The 17,647-nt window shown below is 41.4% G+C and overlaps 1 protein-coding gene across 1 annotated transcript in view; it reads left to right on the top strand.

Moving 5' to 3' along the window:
• The window catches only part of niban2b (niban apoptosis regulator 2b), a 31,385-nt gene extending 13,744 nt beyond the window's left edge, over positions 1–17,641 (top strand). The window contains exons 2-14 of the mRNA XM_031877883.1: positions 849–979; positions 2,294–2,419; positions 2,511–2,616; positions 2,938–3,105; positions 6,494–6,609; positions 7,962–8,066; positions 8,888–9,050; positions 9,913–10,100; positions 10,324–10,479; positions 12,242–12,355; positions 14,490–14,597; positions 15,363–15,474; positions 16,243–17,641. Coding sequence (XP_031733743.1) covers positions 849–979; positions 2,294–2,419; positions 2,511–2,616; positions 2,938–3,105; positions 6,494–6,609; positions 7,962–8,066; positions 8,888–9,050; positions 9,913–10,100; positions 10,324–10,479; positions 12,242–12,355; positions 14,490–14,597; positions 15,363–15,474; positions 16,243–16,922 — 2,273 coding nt within the window. The 3' untranslated portion in view covers positions 16,923–17,641. The remainder of the gene's footprint in view (positions 1–848; positions 980–2,293; positions 2,420–2,510; positions 2,617–2,937; positions 3,106–6,493; positions 6,610–7,961; positions 8,067–8,887; positions 9,051–9,912; positions 10,101–10,323; positions 10,480–12,241; positions 12,356–14,489; positions 14,598–15,362; positions 15,475–16,242) is intronic.
• Positions 17,642–17,647: the final 6 nt, after the last annotated feature.

Genomic DNA, 17,647 nt, shown 5'->3' on the forward strand with positions numbered 1-17,647 from the left:
ATTCCCTCATCTTCTAACCAGTTCTTCGTAATGTTTGTAATTATTTCTACCTTCATGAATAGTAATAAGTGAGAATAATTCCTCTTGTTTCTGAAGTAGTGGGTTTGTATTTAGAGAAATACCCCAAATATGTGATAGTTCTGATAGAATTTTCCCAGAAGCCCCTTCACGTGACCAAAATATGACTGTGGTTGTCATCTGCTCACTGCAGTCTCTCCAGCATCTTGAAGTTACATTTTATTTGTACTTACTTAAAATTTTGCATGTCCTAAAATATGGAATCACATTGTTCCATGTGTATTCTTTTCAATAGTTTCTTAGTTGTTTCCTTAATGTTTTTGCACGTTTGTTCCCATCAGCTGGGTATATCATGCATGTCATGTTTTACATTGACATTCATTTGTATGTCTTGATGGTTGGCTTGTATGATTTGAACCATCTTAGCTAAGAAATTCATTTCATCCCCACAGTGATGCATCTTAAGCACACATGTTATCAGTGGATTTATATCTGGAATAGCCTCCATCTCTTTCTTTAGAATGTCAAAAAGGGATAAAATCCTTCTTGGAAGAATCAAAGTGATGACTGTGTGTAGATGGCTATTCAAAAAATAAAATTTCTGTATTCCCAAACAAATTAGTGTTCTCTCATTGGTTGATAGGTGTGTGTGTGTGTGTGTGTGGCTTCTTGAGTCACTGCATTTGTTTGTTGAAGAATGTTGACCGTCTGAAACAAAATGTCAATTCACGTTCATTGTGTAAATATGAAAGATGCTTCAGACCGTAACATAGAGCAGCTCTTCAGTGGCACTTCCGTCCTGACGGTGTATGCGTTTGTTTGTGTTTTAGCTCGGACCAGGGAGGTGATGGGGAGGTTTGGACGTCTGTATGAGCAGCAGTATGCAGTGGCTCTTTTCAATAAAGTTCGCTTTGACATAGAAGGAGGAGGTGGCCCACAACCCCAGCTAATGCACCGCAAGGTAACGTATCCTCCTCCGAGACTCTTGGCACAGATTCCACCCACTGCATCAACTCTGTAGTAGAACCTCTGGACCAGTTTTAAATACACAGCTGAACACAACAGTGATGAAGCCCAGTGCTGCTGGGAGGAAATAAAAAAGTAGATTAAACGTTAATGACAAAAATGAAAATATTTACATTAACTCTAAACTGTGATACAAGTCCACTTTTTAAGTCTAAATTATGCCACAGTAAGTTTTAAGAGGCAGTATTTTGACTTGACTCCTAATTTTGAATTATCATGATTTTGATTTTGGATCTGATCCTTTTAACTAAAGGTTTTGAGTTCTTGTTTTTAATCTTCAACTGCACATCTATCACTTGCTGTTTAGGAGTTCCAGGTGAACTTGTGAAAATCATTGTACGTTCAGTCTGTTCTCTCTGCCGTTGTCTTGTTCCTCATGTTGGCTAGGATAGCTGAAATAAGTTCACGCTAGCGCAACGACCAAGTGATCTGGTGAAGGCCAGTCATGTAAAAATGATCGAAAATGCATCGGAATGTGAAAAATTTAAAATACATTTTAATGTCTTATTTTTCAGTTCAATTCTTGTTACAGTGCTAATATAACTTTTTCCAGAGTTTCTTGTTTCAGGTTATTCTTTTCGATATCAAAGTCTCTGTCTGAGCTCCACAGACCTCAGTCCTTCTCTCAATCAAAGTGAAACAGTCAGAATAAGCATTGAATGTCTGTCCAAATTTAAATTTGTAATCTTGTTGATGTATTCTTTGATCAGACGGTCAATGGCCAACATTATTACTTGCATCAGGATGTTTTTAATGTGGTACCAAAGGAGCTTCTTCCTCTCCCGGGTGAATCAATGGTTCATGGTGGATGGTGCTCTGCAGAAGCTGGAGAACCTGCTGTGTTGAATTCAGCCTTTTTAGTTATCTTTTTGTATTTAGTTTTTTGTCAATGGTCAAACGCATTCTAGTTTGTCACGCTTGTAAATAGCGTTGTCTGTTATTTGCAGTCTATCGACACACAGACACAAAGGTTGGGTCTGCAGTCTGGTAATGTTCTGGGGTACGAGTGTAGTGAGGAATGCTGTTGGCTCTCTTAAGGACAACAATGTCGGGTGATTTAAGAAACGGCCACTAATGGATTCATTGGAGATGCGGTGTTTTATTTATTGTAAACACAGTCTGACTTCCCCTGCTCCCCTAATAATAAAAACATCTCTTCATTCTCCCGTCTGTGCAGCGTACGGTCAGGATTTGTATTCTTGCCTTTGTAGCGTATTAGTTTTGACTTGATGTGTGTCGTCTCTCACAGATTCCTCTGGAGAACAAATCCATCTTCTCTGGCTCACTCTTTCAGTATCTGGAGAACAAGAAATGGAGGAACCGCTTCCTCTTCATTCCAGATTCCTACAACATCAACTACTACGACAGCAAAGCGGTGAGTAGCACAAACGCATGGCTGGTTTTGGATGATGCTAGTTTGATTCACTGTCTAACGCGTCAACGTGGCTCCCTGTCATAACTACTAGTCCCATGACAGGCGCCTCCACCCTAAAGGAAGCATCAGCTGTGCCGGCTACAAAGTGCTGACGTCTATGGAGCAATACCTGGATCTGTTCAGCAACATCCTACCTGGTGAGGAGAAGATGCTGAAGCTGCAGCATTTCATGCTGATAATTCTTTCAAGAACTTTTTTAGTAAATATTACTTTTGGTTTTAATTTTTTTTGTTTGAATTTATTTTTTATTATTAATTACTTCATTCTTATCAGGGTGGATACACTCCAACCAGCCACGTATTAATAAGTGTTCTGTGGGTGTGATTGGTGCTTGATCGCTGAAGACAACATTAACGTCTTGAATGTATGCAAAGACTCTGCATTCATTAAAGGAGCTATGTGCTGCATGGTGCAGAAAGTTCAAACTAGTTGCTCAGTTTGTTTGTACATTTTTCCAGGAATGGAAGCTAAGGAGGGAAGTTCACCTTTCCTTAAGTGTGCCACCCAGTTCCCTCTGATTCTCTGGCACCCTTACGCCCATCACTACTACTTCTGTGTGGTGACGGAGAAGGAGCAGCAGAAGTGGCACGCTGTCCTCCAGGACTGTGTCAGACACGCCAACGACGGTGAGTCCTGTCAACTAAGGATCAACACAAGTTAATGCAGAAACGCATGCTTCTAACTGCACTGATGAACAAACATGACTAAACATCATTCTCGTAACACTTTAGCTCATGTTCTTATCTTGTGAATTAAACTAATGCTTCGAATCAGTTGAATGATATACTAAGCACCCAGACCCATTTAGAATGCACGGTAATACAGAACCTGTCCTTGATGTCCTTAGGCAGGTTTATGGGACAAATATTCACTTGAGTCCTTTGATTTAGTCTGTTGCTGCCCAGGACTACAAGCCAAAGGGAGCGGCTCAAATCCTTCCCACAAGTGCCCGCTAGAATAATATGTGGCTCAATCATATCCGGCAGTTTGCTCTCTCTACATTCTACACAGAAGAAAGGGCGACTCAGTGAAAGCCAGAATGCCCTCATCCTGGATCGGTGCCTTCAGGGTTCTGTATTTAGCTCAAAAGCAGTTGCTTGATGTTGATGAGAGCTCTGGGTTCTTTTGACAGGATAGAAATGAAAGAAGTGAAAAACCTTTAAGTTGTAGATCTCACAGGCTCCCCCCTCTACTGGACTCTGAGTCTTATTCTCATCCAATACGAACATGCATTTGGCCACTACAAATTTGCATAAACTTAGCCAGCAAATCAGGACGTGCCAACCCGAACATGTGCGGACTCCACAGTTTATAAGCACACGCTCTTTATCTCCCTGTTTGCCACTGATCTGCTTCCTCCTGTGATGGAGTTGTTGCCTGAGCGGTGCTTCGCTGCAATGAGAAGGAGCTGGAGAACAATGTTGTGACACCTCTGGCGCCTCTGACTTCCTGTAGAAGTCCACTGCTGACTTCCTGCTGGTGATGACATTCCCCCCCCCCTTGACGATGGCTTTGCAGTCCACCTGCTTCCAGAGTCAGCTGGCTGGTCCGAGAGCAGGAAGCCTCTTCCACCGCTGCTGTCTGACAGAGAGACGCTGGAATATTTCAGCTGGGTGCGCAGCTAGCTTTGACGCTAACACCCAGCCAAATGCCCACCGTCTCACCGGCTCAGACTGATATGTTCATACCAGGTGGCTACAACACTGGCTGCTTGTGGTCTATAAATCCATTTTGGGAATGACTCCTCATTACCTCTCAAATCTTCTGCGCATTTCTGACAGCAATCGGCATTTAAGATCCAGTGACTTCATTAGGCTCATCATTCCAAAAGTCTGTACTGTATTTGGTCATAACTCTCATTTTGCCGCTGCAAAGGACTGGAACTCATTACAAAACACACTCAAACTAACAGCTCTCACCTCTCAACATGTTCAAACATAAGCTGCAACAAGTTATAGTTGACTGCTGTACTTGCTGACCAGCCCTCACTTCTCTTTCTTTCTTCCATTTTTTTTTTTTTTTTTTTTTTACTAATAACATCCAGTAATCTGCCTTTTATTTTGTACATAGTGTTTATTATTTTATCTAGGTTGTTTTTAGTCATTTTTCCATTGTTTGTTATACTGTATTGCATCTGTGTTGTTTGTGTAACTTGTGTGGACTGTGCTACTGCCTCTTGGCCAGGTCATCATTGAAAATGAGAATTGGTTCTCAATTGATTTTACCTGGTTAAATAAATAAAAACAAATTCACTGGAGCCGCTGTAAACATCATTAATCTCAGGACATTTATTCTTGCAAGAAGGAACAGTTGAATCACATACAGAATGTAGCTCAAGGCTGCTCTGAGATCTGTCTCTGATATTTATACTGAGTGAACACATGCAGTGGGCTGGCACAGGGTCACATACGTCACAAAGGATAACGCATGAACTGCGTTTCACACAGGCGTCTACTAGAGTATCTGGAACATCACTTTAACAATTTGTTCTGGTACAAAGGTCACTCTATCTAATCAGGAAGTCATGGCTGCAAATCAGCTCAGCGTAAGTATTGACGTCTTCTACAAGTTTATCATTCTTATTCAGGACAAACAGCTGAAGTGTTGTTTTTAGGAGACGCTGATGTCTGACAGACTAAACAGCTGTGACGCTTGGTGTCAGTGAAAGTTCACACGAAACCATTTGAGGACACGGCTTTAAACGCTTCCAGAGGACATGAGCTTCTGTTAAATGTGTAACATTCACTAATTATTAATGCATAATGATTAGTCATTTAGATTTTTTCCCAACAGTGTATATGAATAAGTCCCTGAACTCCGTAGCAACCCTGAGATTAAGATTTAATTGATAAATATCACATTTTGAAGCTTTCCCTAATTTTCCAAAATTGGGGAGCGTCCAAAATTGAATCTTCTGTTAAAAGAATGTCCAGCAAAGCCTTCTCTGCAGTTACTGTATTTGTAGGTGTTGAGCTTCATTTTTACACAAAACAAATGCTAACCTGTAGGGGTTAGGGTCGGACATGTGATTCTCTGTTTGGGCTTTTGTTTTCTTTAACAAAGCAGGAGTGATGGTCTGGAGACATGTGGATTGTGAGGTGACTGCTGTAGCCTGTTTGAATCAGTAGTGAACAGCTAAACGCTGCGGGGAGAGTGTAGCGTGTGTGCTGCTGTTGGTTTTCCTGCTAAGCTAGTTTAGCATAGCACGCCTCCCACAACACACGTGCCTCACCAGAGTAGAATGTTGTTCTTCTGTGGTGGGCGTGTCAGACAGCATGTTGCCTGTTACGTTGGGTGGGTTGCCAGGTTGAGCGCAGTGGCTCCACCGAGAGAACATTATATTTCACACAATTTAAGCGTCTGCATTTTCCAAATGCACTAGTATTATTCAAACGTATTGTTTGGTTCTTAATGCGTACCGAACCAGGAGCCTCGTACCGAACGGTTCAATACGTGTATTGTTACACGTATCTATATGTCTGTATACACACACATATACGTGTGTGTGTGTGTGTGTATCTATCTATCGCTCGTGCACATGTGTCTGGAGGGCTGAATTGTACAAATCACACACAGAGGCAGAGATGTATATACACGCATGTGGGACGTTTAGTAAGTAATCGCACGCGCTTGTAGGTGCGTCTTGTCATAAGTGTGTGGGTATGTTTGTATCCGTCTGTGTAACAATTATATTAAAGTTAAAGATTAGAATGTAATATGTTTTAACCAGCTGAAACATTTCCTGTAGCAGGAAAAGCCCCAATAAGTCCTGACATTGTGAACAATAGCAGGACCGTTAAACTGAAGCAGCTAAATGGAACTCAGCCATCATTTATTTAATTATTTACACATGTGCTTCCTAGCATGTCAACATAGCATCTGCTTCTGGTAATAACTGAATGAACAATGGAAGTCACCGCTTTTCATATTGTTTTAATGATGTTTCCTGCAAACTGGGATATTGATAGTTACTTAAATACTAACTGCTAACAGCTACTAATATTCCCATCCCAGGTTTGTCAGAGGAGAATAAAGTTCAAACACCAGCCTTCACTGATGCAGTACGAATCTACCGCCAAGCTCAAGGGCACTTTGGCACCTGGGAGATGATGTGCGGCCAACCATCTCAGGTAAGCATGCCGCTAACGTCGATCACTGGCCTCCGTCTGCGGGAGTCTAGTCTACTCTTTAAGTTTGAATGGCTTACAACTGGTCTGATTCCGCTATTGTAGTGAGTAGAGCATAAATCTGACTCCTAACATGCTTCATGTAAACATGGGTCTTCTATTGTCAGAGTTCGACGGTGCTCGTTCAAAACGTGCCTCTCCTGAACAGGCCGACTGCTTGGCCTTCAGTATTGCTGGAGAAGTAATAATAAAATCTATTTCCAAAAAATGGACTTCAGATTGCTTTCATTAGTGCTTTCAGACATATTCACTGCATTACATTCTTGAATATATTTTCAAGTAAAATTAACTTCAAATGTTAAAATTGAAGTTGAGAACAGAGCAACAACTTACATTTCCCTGTTTAACAGGTTTCTCAAACTGAATTAGTGTGAAAGAAAATAAAAACTCCGACATGTAGAATAATGATCAGAGACCAGATGTTACTCAGTGCTCTCTCTGCATAGATCACATTCATATTACTACATGCAAATTGCTTTCTGACATTCATTTGTAAATAAAATGAACTTAATTTATTTTAAGGCAAACAACGTATATTCCCCACATTGAACAGCAGGCTGTGCTTTCACAGGGACAGATGCAGCTTTTACAAAGTCACTCTGCTGGGCATGACCGTTTTCCAATTTCTTTTTGAAAAACTGGCGGTGCTTGTTCACATGACCGGGGTGGTGGGTGGTCACAGATCTGTCCATCTCGGTCCCTCTCTCGGTCTCTCTCGGTCGGTCGGTTAGGTTATGATGCATTCAGGCTCTGTTGGGTGAAAATAAGTACTGGGTGATGGTAAATTCTAATGTAATATGTAGTGATGAAACTATAACCTGTTTATAATACCTGTAAGCAGCTTATAATATTTAACATTAAAACTACGAATGACAATTTGTTTTAATCAATGAAAATACAATCTTTTGTTTACTAATCATCATTTGAATTGTGTGACTTTATGAAAACTACTATAAATGACTATAACAAAGTAAAAGGATAACATTTAGAATTGTTGATGGTTTACACGGACTTCAGAGGGAGATGATGTCTATGACGGTGGCAAAACGTACAGAGCAGTCAAACAACAAAGGCATCTGTGTCTGCCAATATGGATCATCAATGATCTGCAATCGGTATCGGCGGCAAAAAAACGTAATCGGGGATCTGTAAAAGTTACGTTTGCTCCTTTTTTCTTTTGTGCTGATCAGATTAGTAATCTGATACGTGACCGTGAGTTTTTCATTTCAGTACTTTATCGAGGTGTGCGTGTGCTGAGTGACATGATCGTGTCCCATGAGTTGTGTGTCTTGTAGATCCTGTCTAACCTGGTGATGGAGGGCCTCCTCCCTGAGCTGAGGGAGCTCATCTCCCCTCGCCTCAAAGGCAAACTGCACGAGAGGCAGAGGAACTGGATGCTGGTAAGAAAGCGCTCCACACACATTCCACAGAACCAAATCTAATAACTGTATTTCATTTAAACCCTCAGCAGCTGCTGCTTTATAGCTTGGATATCTAACTAATGATATTTCCAAAAGATATTAAATAAGAAACCCTGTTCAATAAAGTTCCCTATAGAGTCTTGGTCTTCACAGGGAGGAAGTATTAAAAGCAGCATTAAAGCTGGAGTTGGTAATCTTATTCCAAAACATTTGTTGACATTCTGATTCCATCCTGACACAGTCAGTAAGTCTAATGATCCGATCTGGTGCTGCTGTCTGGGCAACTTTCTCGCTACATGTAGTGACTTTGGAGCTCGTTTACTGAGAAAAGACTTGTCAGCAGTGGGCTGGGTTCTGAGGTTGCATCATTTCTAAAATCTAGCATACTCTGGTAATTCCACACGATAACCAACCCTAGCTTTAAGGACACATGACAGTAATTAATAAGAGTAATAATAAAGACATAAATGCATGCATACTTGCACTCGTATCAAAGTTCAGTTTTACATATTTGTAATAGAAAAGCAGTGTACGGTTGTATAAATGAATAGATTCCTTTAAATCAAATCATTGCTCCTAACCCTCTCCAGTGATGGTGCTAGCCACTCTTTAAGCCTTTTCATAATTCATAAGAAAGAGAAATCCCTGTTTCTCACTTTGCTGCCTGCAGAGACATAAGATGAGTTTATCCAACTCAACTCATCACCAAGTGCTGCTGAGGTGTGAGTTTGGTTCACTTAAACTAAGCAGCTAAAAGGAACAGGAGGTTTTGCCCTCCATCGTGTGTTTTCTGTGCGTAGATCAGTGATGCGGTGTATAGCCTGGTGCAGGGGCAATGCCAGGCCCAGTATGAGGCCGTTCTGCAAAAGTGTGAGGCAGCCTGCTGTTCTCTAGAGGCCTCCATACGAACAGACGTGGACCAGATCATAACCTCCAAGGAGTACGTCACCAACAAGATCAGAGGTAAGCGAGGGAGTGGGCAAACAAACAATTAAAGTTCTTCAACTAACCTAAGCTGCGTGTCTGTAATCTGTGGGAGGAGGCTGAGAACCTGGAACAAAACCCACAGAAGGGCACAGACATTTAATTTTATTTATGTGTACAAACTACACAAAATCTTCCAACATGAATCCAAATTTACCCTATTTGAGTGATGTATAAATTCTTCAATATTTGGCATTGAGTAAACATCCTATCCAATAAAGTTGATTTGTGGTGGTAACTATTGATGAAAGAATACATTTAAATCATTCAAATAATAAAATTATAAAATAAATAAATGTATCATCTGCCACTTGAACAAATGCAAAGAAATGTAGTTTAAGTATTCAGTAGTAGTCTGACAGCTTCCTGTTGTCTGACAGCAGAGAGCAGGCAGACCAGCAGGAACCTCACACTGTCAACGTATGAAGAAAGATTTTAGCTGAGTCCCAGAGACAAACAACAGTAGCAAAATAAGGAGACTCATCAAAGTATAAAAGTGTGATTTTCAAATTGTATAACAATATGTGATAGATGATCTGACCTGTAGCATTTGTTTTGTAATATTCTGGCCCATACGTGCTCAAAGAAATTGAAATGTGTTGTCCAGTCCAGAACCAAATTACTAGTCTGCAATTTCAACTAGTAAATGTGCTTTATTGCTTATGAATTCAACTTTTCCATTTGAAAATGACTGTTTGCGCTGTCTTTTGAAAGTGATATAGTTTTACTTTAACTACCATGATCTTCAAAGTGACAACAATGCAGGAGAGGTTTGTCTGAAACTATGATGCCTACATGTTGGCTTCCATCTCCTCTCTTTGTGCTCCGCATTGCCCGTCAGAGGTGGTGCTCCCCAAGGCTGAGAAGCTGTTGAAGGTGAGCATCCAGCCCTACATCGGCTCCATCCTGGATGCCCTGATGGAGCCGACCAGCCGAGGTTTCTCTGAGGTCCGCGATGTGTTCTTTGGAGAGCTGGTGGACATGAGCAAGAACACCCTCAATGAGGGCACCAAGGAGACTGTGGCGCAGGTGAGGAGGTGGAGGAGGACTTTAGGGATAAGCTCCTAGTGTGCGATGGCAACATGATTGATATGCAGGTGATCAGACCTTACAAGAGTAACAATAGTACATGCATGAACTGGTATCGTCGTCAACAGTAATTTGAAGTCTGTGTAACGATGTATTAGTCCAACAGTGAAACGGAAGTACAATTACCATGGATAAAAGTTTTTGAACAAATGTCCTTCCTTAGCACATGGACAAGATCTCAATGCTGGCCTTCCATCCGGTAAAGATGCAGAGCTGCTATGAGAAGGTGGAGCCGCTGAGTCTGGAGGGTCTCCAGCAGAGGTTTGACGTTTCCAGCCCCTCAGTTTTCGTCCAGAGGGCCCAGATCCTCATGAGACAGGTGACACTCTAATACTCCAATTACCTGTCAATCTGCTGTTAGAGTTGGGTCTAGTCTAGTTTACAGTATGGGGTTTAAATTGGGCACTTTGTTGGTCCATGGTTACAGCTTCCCTTACAACTTGGGTCTTATTTCTGTAGGGTTGTCAATGTTTTCCATCATATAACACTGTACTCAGAGTTCATTTCTGCAATTTGGGAACACCATGACATCACTACAGTGCAATCTCATCAAGAACTCTGATCAGTGAGATGGTCAACAAGCCAAGAATGCATCCAGATTATCTAAATGTTTGTTTGGCATTAAAGCCACCTGAAGTATCACTAGTCATCCCTCACTGCACAGAAACACTGCGCGCAAAACCCGCCTCCCAAAGAGCGGTTGTCCAATCATAGCTTGCCAACTGCAACTAGGCTTGGCGGTCCTCAAGCTTCAGGTTTGTACGATTGCCCCAACAGTGTGCATGGGGGGGCATTATGAGTGATAATTGGTATCTAAAGAGTTTGGAGGGTCATGTCTTATCAACACACTTTACATGACATGTCAACATTCGTCTACATTTCCAAACGCTAATTATATTTTATTGTGCTGTATTTTACCAGCATCATTTACTTTACATGAGACCTGTCCAAGGTAGCAGCCCTACAGAATCACAACTCAATACAATGCACCACAGACAGCAGTCACAATCAGACGGGCCTCTCAAAAAACCAACCACATGCTTCTATCATCACATTATTTATACCATTGAATTTGTGGATATGAATGTTTTTAATTTTTTTTGTAAGTTGTTCCATGGTGCATGGAAGGAACATGTGCAGAGGCTGCTAAATAATCTAATCATCCACACACACACTAATTCAATTATCTTGAACAAGAATCATGGATGCTACCAATGCCATATCAGAGAGCAGGATACACAGAAACACATTGTCCAGACTGGACAACGCTGTTTTATTAAAGCTGTCAGTGTAGCCCCGCCCTAAAGCATCCCCTGCTTTATGGTCTGTGTGACTCTAAATGGACCATAATGTACTAAATGAACATCATGCTGTATTAAAGAAGACTTGAAACTAGAGATTGAGACCATAAACTCATGTTTACAATGTTTACTGAGGTAATAAATCAAGAGAGAAGTAGAGTCATTTTCTCATAGACTTCTATACAACCAGAGGAGTCGCCCCCTGGTGGACACTAGAGAGAATGCAGCTTTAAGGCACTTAAGCGCTGCCTTCACTTTTCAGAGCTGCAGGCCATTGAACTGGGTCAACTTTAGTGTTTTTCTTCTTTTCTGTATTGGATTTGAGTAAGTTTACAAAGTTTTGATAAACGTTTACCAGAGATGACTTTGGTAAACTGATCGGTTCGTCCTCTTCCGCAATATTTGAAATTACAAAATACTAAAAACTCCTTGTAGGTGCAAACATCCTTGGCAATACACGGTTCTGATTTAACATGTATGTTCGTGTGTTCAGTCTTAAAGCTGATTTACGGTGGTGAGAGGTAATTTAATTTACTTTCAGACATTTTGCTTTTAATAAACAAAGGACAGTTGTACTGTAGCTCCTTTTTTTTTTTTAAAGTTCCTGAAGGACTGAACAAGGTTCAGCTTGTGCTCAGCAGAACTGTAGGAAGGTAAGTCCTCTCTGAAGGATTGTTCAGCAACTTAAGAGAACAGAGAATTCACGGTGGTTACAAATGTCACCAATTATAATGTTACCGAAAACATGGCCTCTTTCGCTACCTTTACCTCTCTCTACAGCAAATGGACCATGCTGTATATACATTTGAGCAGATCCTTCACCAGTGTCTGGAGTCTCAGGGTACAGAAGACCTCTGTAAGACCATCCAGCGCTGCCAGGACCGCGTCATTAAGGTAAAACACTAGAGATGCACTGATGCAATATTCTTGGCCTATTTTCTTTTTTCTGATTTTAGTTTATTAAGTCTGCCTGCCTGTTTGGGACATCTTTGTGGGAACTATAATTGACCGCACAGCTCCAGACCATTTTTTTTTACCACCATCTCGAAAAATGATTTTGACCAAAGTCGGTGTCGGAGAGAGATGCTCATGGATGGAATGTTAAACATATCGATCACACCGATAGTTACCGGAGTAACCGGTGAGCTCTATTGCCACTGAGACCACGACAGCATTGGAAATGATTGCAAGGTGATTGATTTCCTCAACTTGAGGCAACAAGCTACTGGCATTAATATGAGTACAGTTAAGTCCTCACCAGCTAATGAAATGGAGCCACAAGGCTCAAACCAACCCGAGCACACCAGGGGAATATCGGAGTCACTCCTCATAGCCGATGTTTCCACATTTATTATGAACCGACTGATCACAGACATCCCAAGCAGCTGATTTGGTGTTTGCCCTCACCACCTTCCCACACGAGCAGTAATTCCCCGGGCTGACGTCGATCCCATATTTGACCTGTAAGTAGTTGGTGCTGGGACACTGGTGAATGTCTCCTGGAGCAGCAGGGATCTGTTGTCGTCTTTCCGTCCAGAGACTTTAGAACAAAGACACACTTAATAGGACATTGATCAAAGCTGATGTCATTGAATCTGAAACCGATAATAACACAGAAACAAATACTGCTGCCAGCCCTCCAAATACACCTGGAGCCATCTACTGTATTCCTACTGTATTTATCTTCAAATGCTTTGCAATGTATTTCAAGAACAGAACACAAACTGCTGAGTTGGATCAAAGCAGCTGGAGAGGAGGCTGTAACACAGAGCAGTGCCTCTGTGCTCTGGTTGGATTCAGAAGCTGCAGATGTATCGACATGCTGCAGGGATCTCATGAAGTGAAGGATAAACTCTTCATACACTATAAAGTAGCTGTGGACAACAGATACTCTAAGAATCACTCAATGATCATGAGATGAATCTGACTGATTCAACTTCTTTATGCCTATCTAAATGCATCTGGCTGGGGTTGGTTGGTTTGTTGGTTGGTTGTTTGTTTCTATATATGTCAGAAATAGTGAAGAATACCAACCACACTTTCCTGAGGCTTCAAATGTCCAACAGTCTAAACATTCAGAGATGTTCAGTTTGATATCACACGAGACATGAAAAAGCAGACAATCTTCACAATTAAGAAGTTGAAATTAATAAATGTTTGACATCTTGGCTTTAAATAATGTGAAGGAACAGTGTAGCATTTAAGGGAAACTATTGGTAGAGATGGAATATATTTTAAAAAGTGTGTTTTAAGAGAATAATCACCTGAAGATATGAATTGATGTGTTTTCGGTTCCTTACAATGAGCCGTGTGTGGGTACATCCCAAGTCTCTTAATTGCATCCCCGTTTCCCTCACTTGCGTCCTTTCCTTGCGTCTTAGTCCCTCCCACCAGGGATGCATGGAGGAAACCATGCGAGGAGAGAGGAACGAGGAAATGAGAATTAAGAGACTTGGGATGCACCCTATATCTGCATGTGGAGCTAGCTCCCATGTTTCTACAGTAGCCCAGAATGGACAAACCACACACTGGCTCTAGATGTTCACATTGACCCCTGTGGTTCTCCAACATGCTTGGCACACAGTAGAAGTTGTAGTTTCCTGCAATCTCCAACCTCGCCTCTAGATGGCGCCAAATCCTACACAATAGACTTTCAACGACGAGGAGGATATCAAATAGTCGGCAATTCGTTTTCTGGTGATTGACTAGTTGCTTAATCTACCGTTTTAGCTCCAGTTGGTAGATTAATACTAATGAATCAATGCATATGTGAACCAGTTAGATGTGTAGTGTAGTAGTTCCCGACCTAGTGGTCCGGCCACTCCAAAGGGATAGATGCAGTGGAGTGAATGAACTTATTTCCATTCTTCCTCTGGCCATGTATCTTCCTCTGGTGTCAACAATCATCGTGGTAGAGGAAATGTCTACTTTTAAATTGAGTTTTGGACAGAAGCAGTTCAAAATTCAATCTCAAAGAGCTCCTGTGGTGGTATCTTTTCTTGTAATTTTTCTCTTTTCTTTGGTTCAGAAATATGACTATGACAGCAGCACAGTGAGAAAGCGTTTCTTCCGTGAGGCTCTGCTCCAGATCTTCCTGCCCTACATGCTGAAGCAGCTCAGCCCTTCCTGTGCCTCGGTGAGCATTCTGTCTTAATAAGCCTGGAAGATTAATGGAAATATGTTAATGAATGTATGCGTTCCTTTCTATCTCGATCTGCCTTAGACGAACACGTTTGGTATGTTACATTAAAAACTAGTGCTGGGCAAGTTAACGTGTTAATTTCGCGTTAACGCATTCATTAATTAACGCCGACAATTATTTTAATTGCATTTTTTTAATTTATTTTTTTTGAAATTGAAAGACAAGAGACAATACATATACATAACAAGAGGATGACAAGAACAGTGAGATAAAAGCCAGCAAACATCCTATAGTCAGTAATTTTAGTGCTGACATTCATGGTAAACGCATTTAAACGGTACAGATCGTGAGCAAGCGAAGGACTTTGAAAGTTAGCGGAAAGATTAACGTGAGACAACATCCGGTTTCTTCAGACGAACATCCGGTTTTCAGAATAAGATGCCAACAAAGTATGAATTATATTCACATTAAGTATAAAACATGCTACCTGCATCTCGTGAACCAAATGTTATTGCCCTTTTGTTCATATAGCAGTACTTTTAAAATAAAAGTGCGCAATACACTACTTTTGAATTCATTATTGAACTTTGCCATAACAATGCGATTAATCGCAAAAAATACATGCAATTTAAATATTTTAATCGTTGCCCAGCACTAATAAAAACTATTGTGAAATGAGGATGTTTATAAAGAGTTCTGGGAAAAAATACAAAAACTCTGTTGAATTGTGATGTTGGATGTTTGACTGTTGCTGTAAAGGAGCTGCCGCGCTTCCAGGAACTGATCTTTGAGGACTTCTCCCGGTTCATTGTGGTGGAGAACATCTTTGAAGACGTGGTGCTGCATTCGATCATGAAGGACATCATGCTGGGTCAGTCTTCTACCGTGTTATTCCTCCTGTGTGTTGTTGTACCGTGGATCAGGATGCTGCAGTGGAGCTCTTTGGATGAGCAATCCTTCTGGTAAGAACTGGAAGCTGGTTCAAAGCCACCGCCCTGCTCCATCTGCACATCGTCATCATTTCCCTGAGAGGTTGTTTAAGGAATCAAACAACAAAGCATTTTTAGTTCTCAGTAATGTACTTGGTCAGTGCTGCAATGATCCTGTCATTTCTTAATCTTTTGTTGTTCTATTGTCATCTGGGGCTGATTCTAGTTTAAATACATCTCTACAAAACACTGCACACATTAAGTACCAATGTGTTCATTTGACTTCCCATAGCTGCAGTATTATAGAGGTTATAAGCATCAGAGAAACATTTAAACTCCGACAGAAATGTATTTATCTCTTTAGATCAGATCTATATTTTAATTGTGTGCTTGCTGTCATTTATAATATCACATGAAACAAACTTCTAGAATTGTGCATGTTCACTTGACTCTGTAGGTTATTCATTAATGATTTGAAATAAAGAAGTAGAATAGAAGTGTACACATTCTACACCGTGAAGACCAGATGACGAAGTCCTTTCCAGGACATTACAGACCCCTGAAGACCAGCTGATCACAGACGCAGTTAGGGATTGGTCATAGTTTGGATCATTTTTGTATATACTTTGAATTCATTGAGGCACATGTTGTTTTTTTCTCACCGCTTCTCACGTTGAAGCACATTTTGAGCTCTTCTCTCTGTCCTGTAGCTGTGAAGGAGGCGGCGGTCCAGAGGAGACACAACCTGTACAGGGACAGCATCGTCCTCAGCAGCAGTGACCCCAGCCTGCACTTGCTTGGAGACAACCCCTCTATAGACTGGGCCGGAGCAGGCGAGGACACGGAGGGGGAAGGTGGGGAGTCCCAGAAGAGGAGGAGGAGGATGAAGCAGGTGGTGTCCATGATCCAGGTTGAAGGCTCCCCTGTCCTGCCCAATGAGACGTATAAGGAGGTGTCTGGTGTAAACGACATCGCAGAGGAGGAGCAGAATGATGGAGATGGGGAGGAGAACTCTGATGGAAAAGCTTCTGTTGACAAGAATGGATCTGCAAGTCCGAAAGCTTTGGTGAACCCGTCAGGCTTGTCAAACGGTTGTCTCTTGAAGGAAGAAGAAGAAGCCAACAAGGAACAGGGTCAAACCAAAGTCCCAATGAAGGCTGAATCTGATGCACAAAGTGCTTCAGCCGAAGAGGAGAAGGCTAAGGGAGGGGACAGCCAGTCGATGATGGAGGAACAGCCTCCCTCCAGCCAGGAGGTGTCGGAGAAGGTATTTCCACCGCCATCACCACCCGAGGAAATCTCATCTGGAGCTCCAGAAACTGCTCCAGAGAGCCTCCCGAAGGCGAAGGAGGAGGATGTGAACCGAAGCACAGCATCCCCTCAGCCCTGAGCGGTGCACCCTGAGGGCTGAGGGTGAACTGTATTGCTGCAGTGCAGGAAATGGAGAGATTAAAAGACACTTAATGCTGTTTTAACCGTATCAGTTTTCAGTTCCACACTTTCAGGCACATTATTCACTCAGTAGATGATTCTTACCGAGCAGGGCTCAGGTGCTGTGCTCATATTGTCATTTTCACAACTTTGTATGTAACAGAAGATCCTCAGCAAACTCTGAGCTTTCACTCCACACAAGTTTCACACTTTATTTTCTCTTCACCTGGTATAACAAACGTGAGCACAGACGTCACCGTCGGGTCCAGACCTTGAGTCTGTACTGGTGTGTTGAAAACATGTCATCTTTGGTGAAATGCATGGAAGTTCATTCAGCTCTCGAGTATCTTTAACTACTGACATGCATTCAATAACTTTCAGCAATTAGATTATTTTTTTTACAATTGTTGGCGTAAATACATTTATTGAAAGTTATTAGTTATTAGAAACTGCTTAACAGATGAATACTTCCCACAATGATTTTATTTTTTCCATCTTAAAGTTGCAATAAACGTCGTCAGCCGTCTCGATGTCCACGCTGACGTCTGCAGACTTTATTATTCTGTCGGTGGGAATAAAACTATTTTAAAAGAGTTTAATCATTTAAAAAAGTAAAATTGTGTATAAATAAATCTATGCACCGGTGAACTACTGTCATTTTACATTTTACATCATTTAATAAGA

Source organism: Anarrhichthys ocellatus, unplaced genomic scaffold (genome assembly GCF_004355925.1).
Source record: "Anarrhichthys ocellatus isolate YVR2014 unplaced genomic scaffold, GSC_Weel_1.0 scaffold153, whole genome shotgun sequence".
NCBI classification, from domain to species: Eukaryota; Metazoa; Chordata; class Actinopteri; order Perciformes; family Anarhichadidae; genus Anarrhichthys; species Anarrhichthys ocellatus.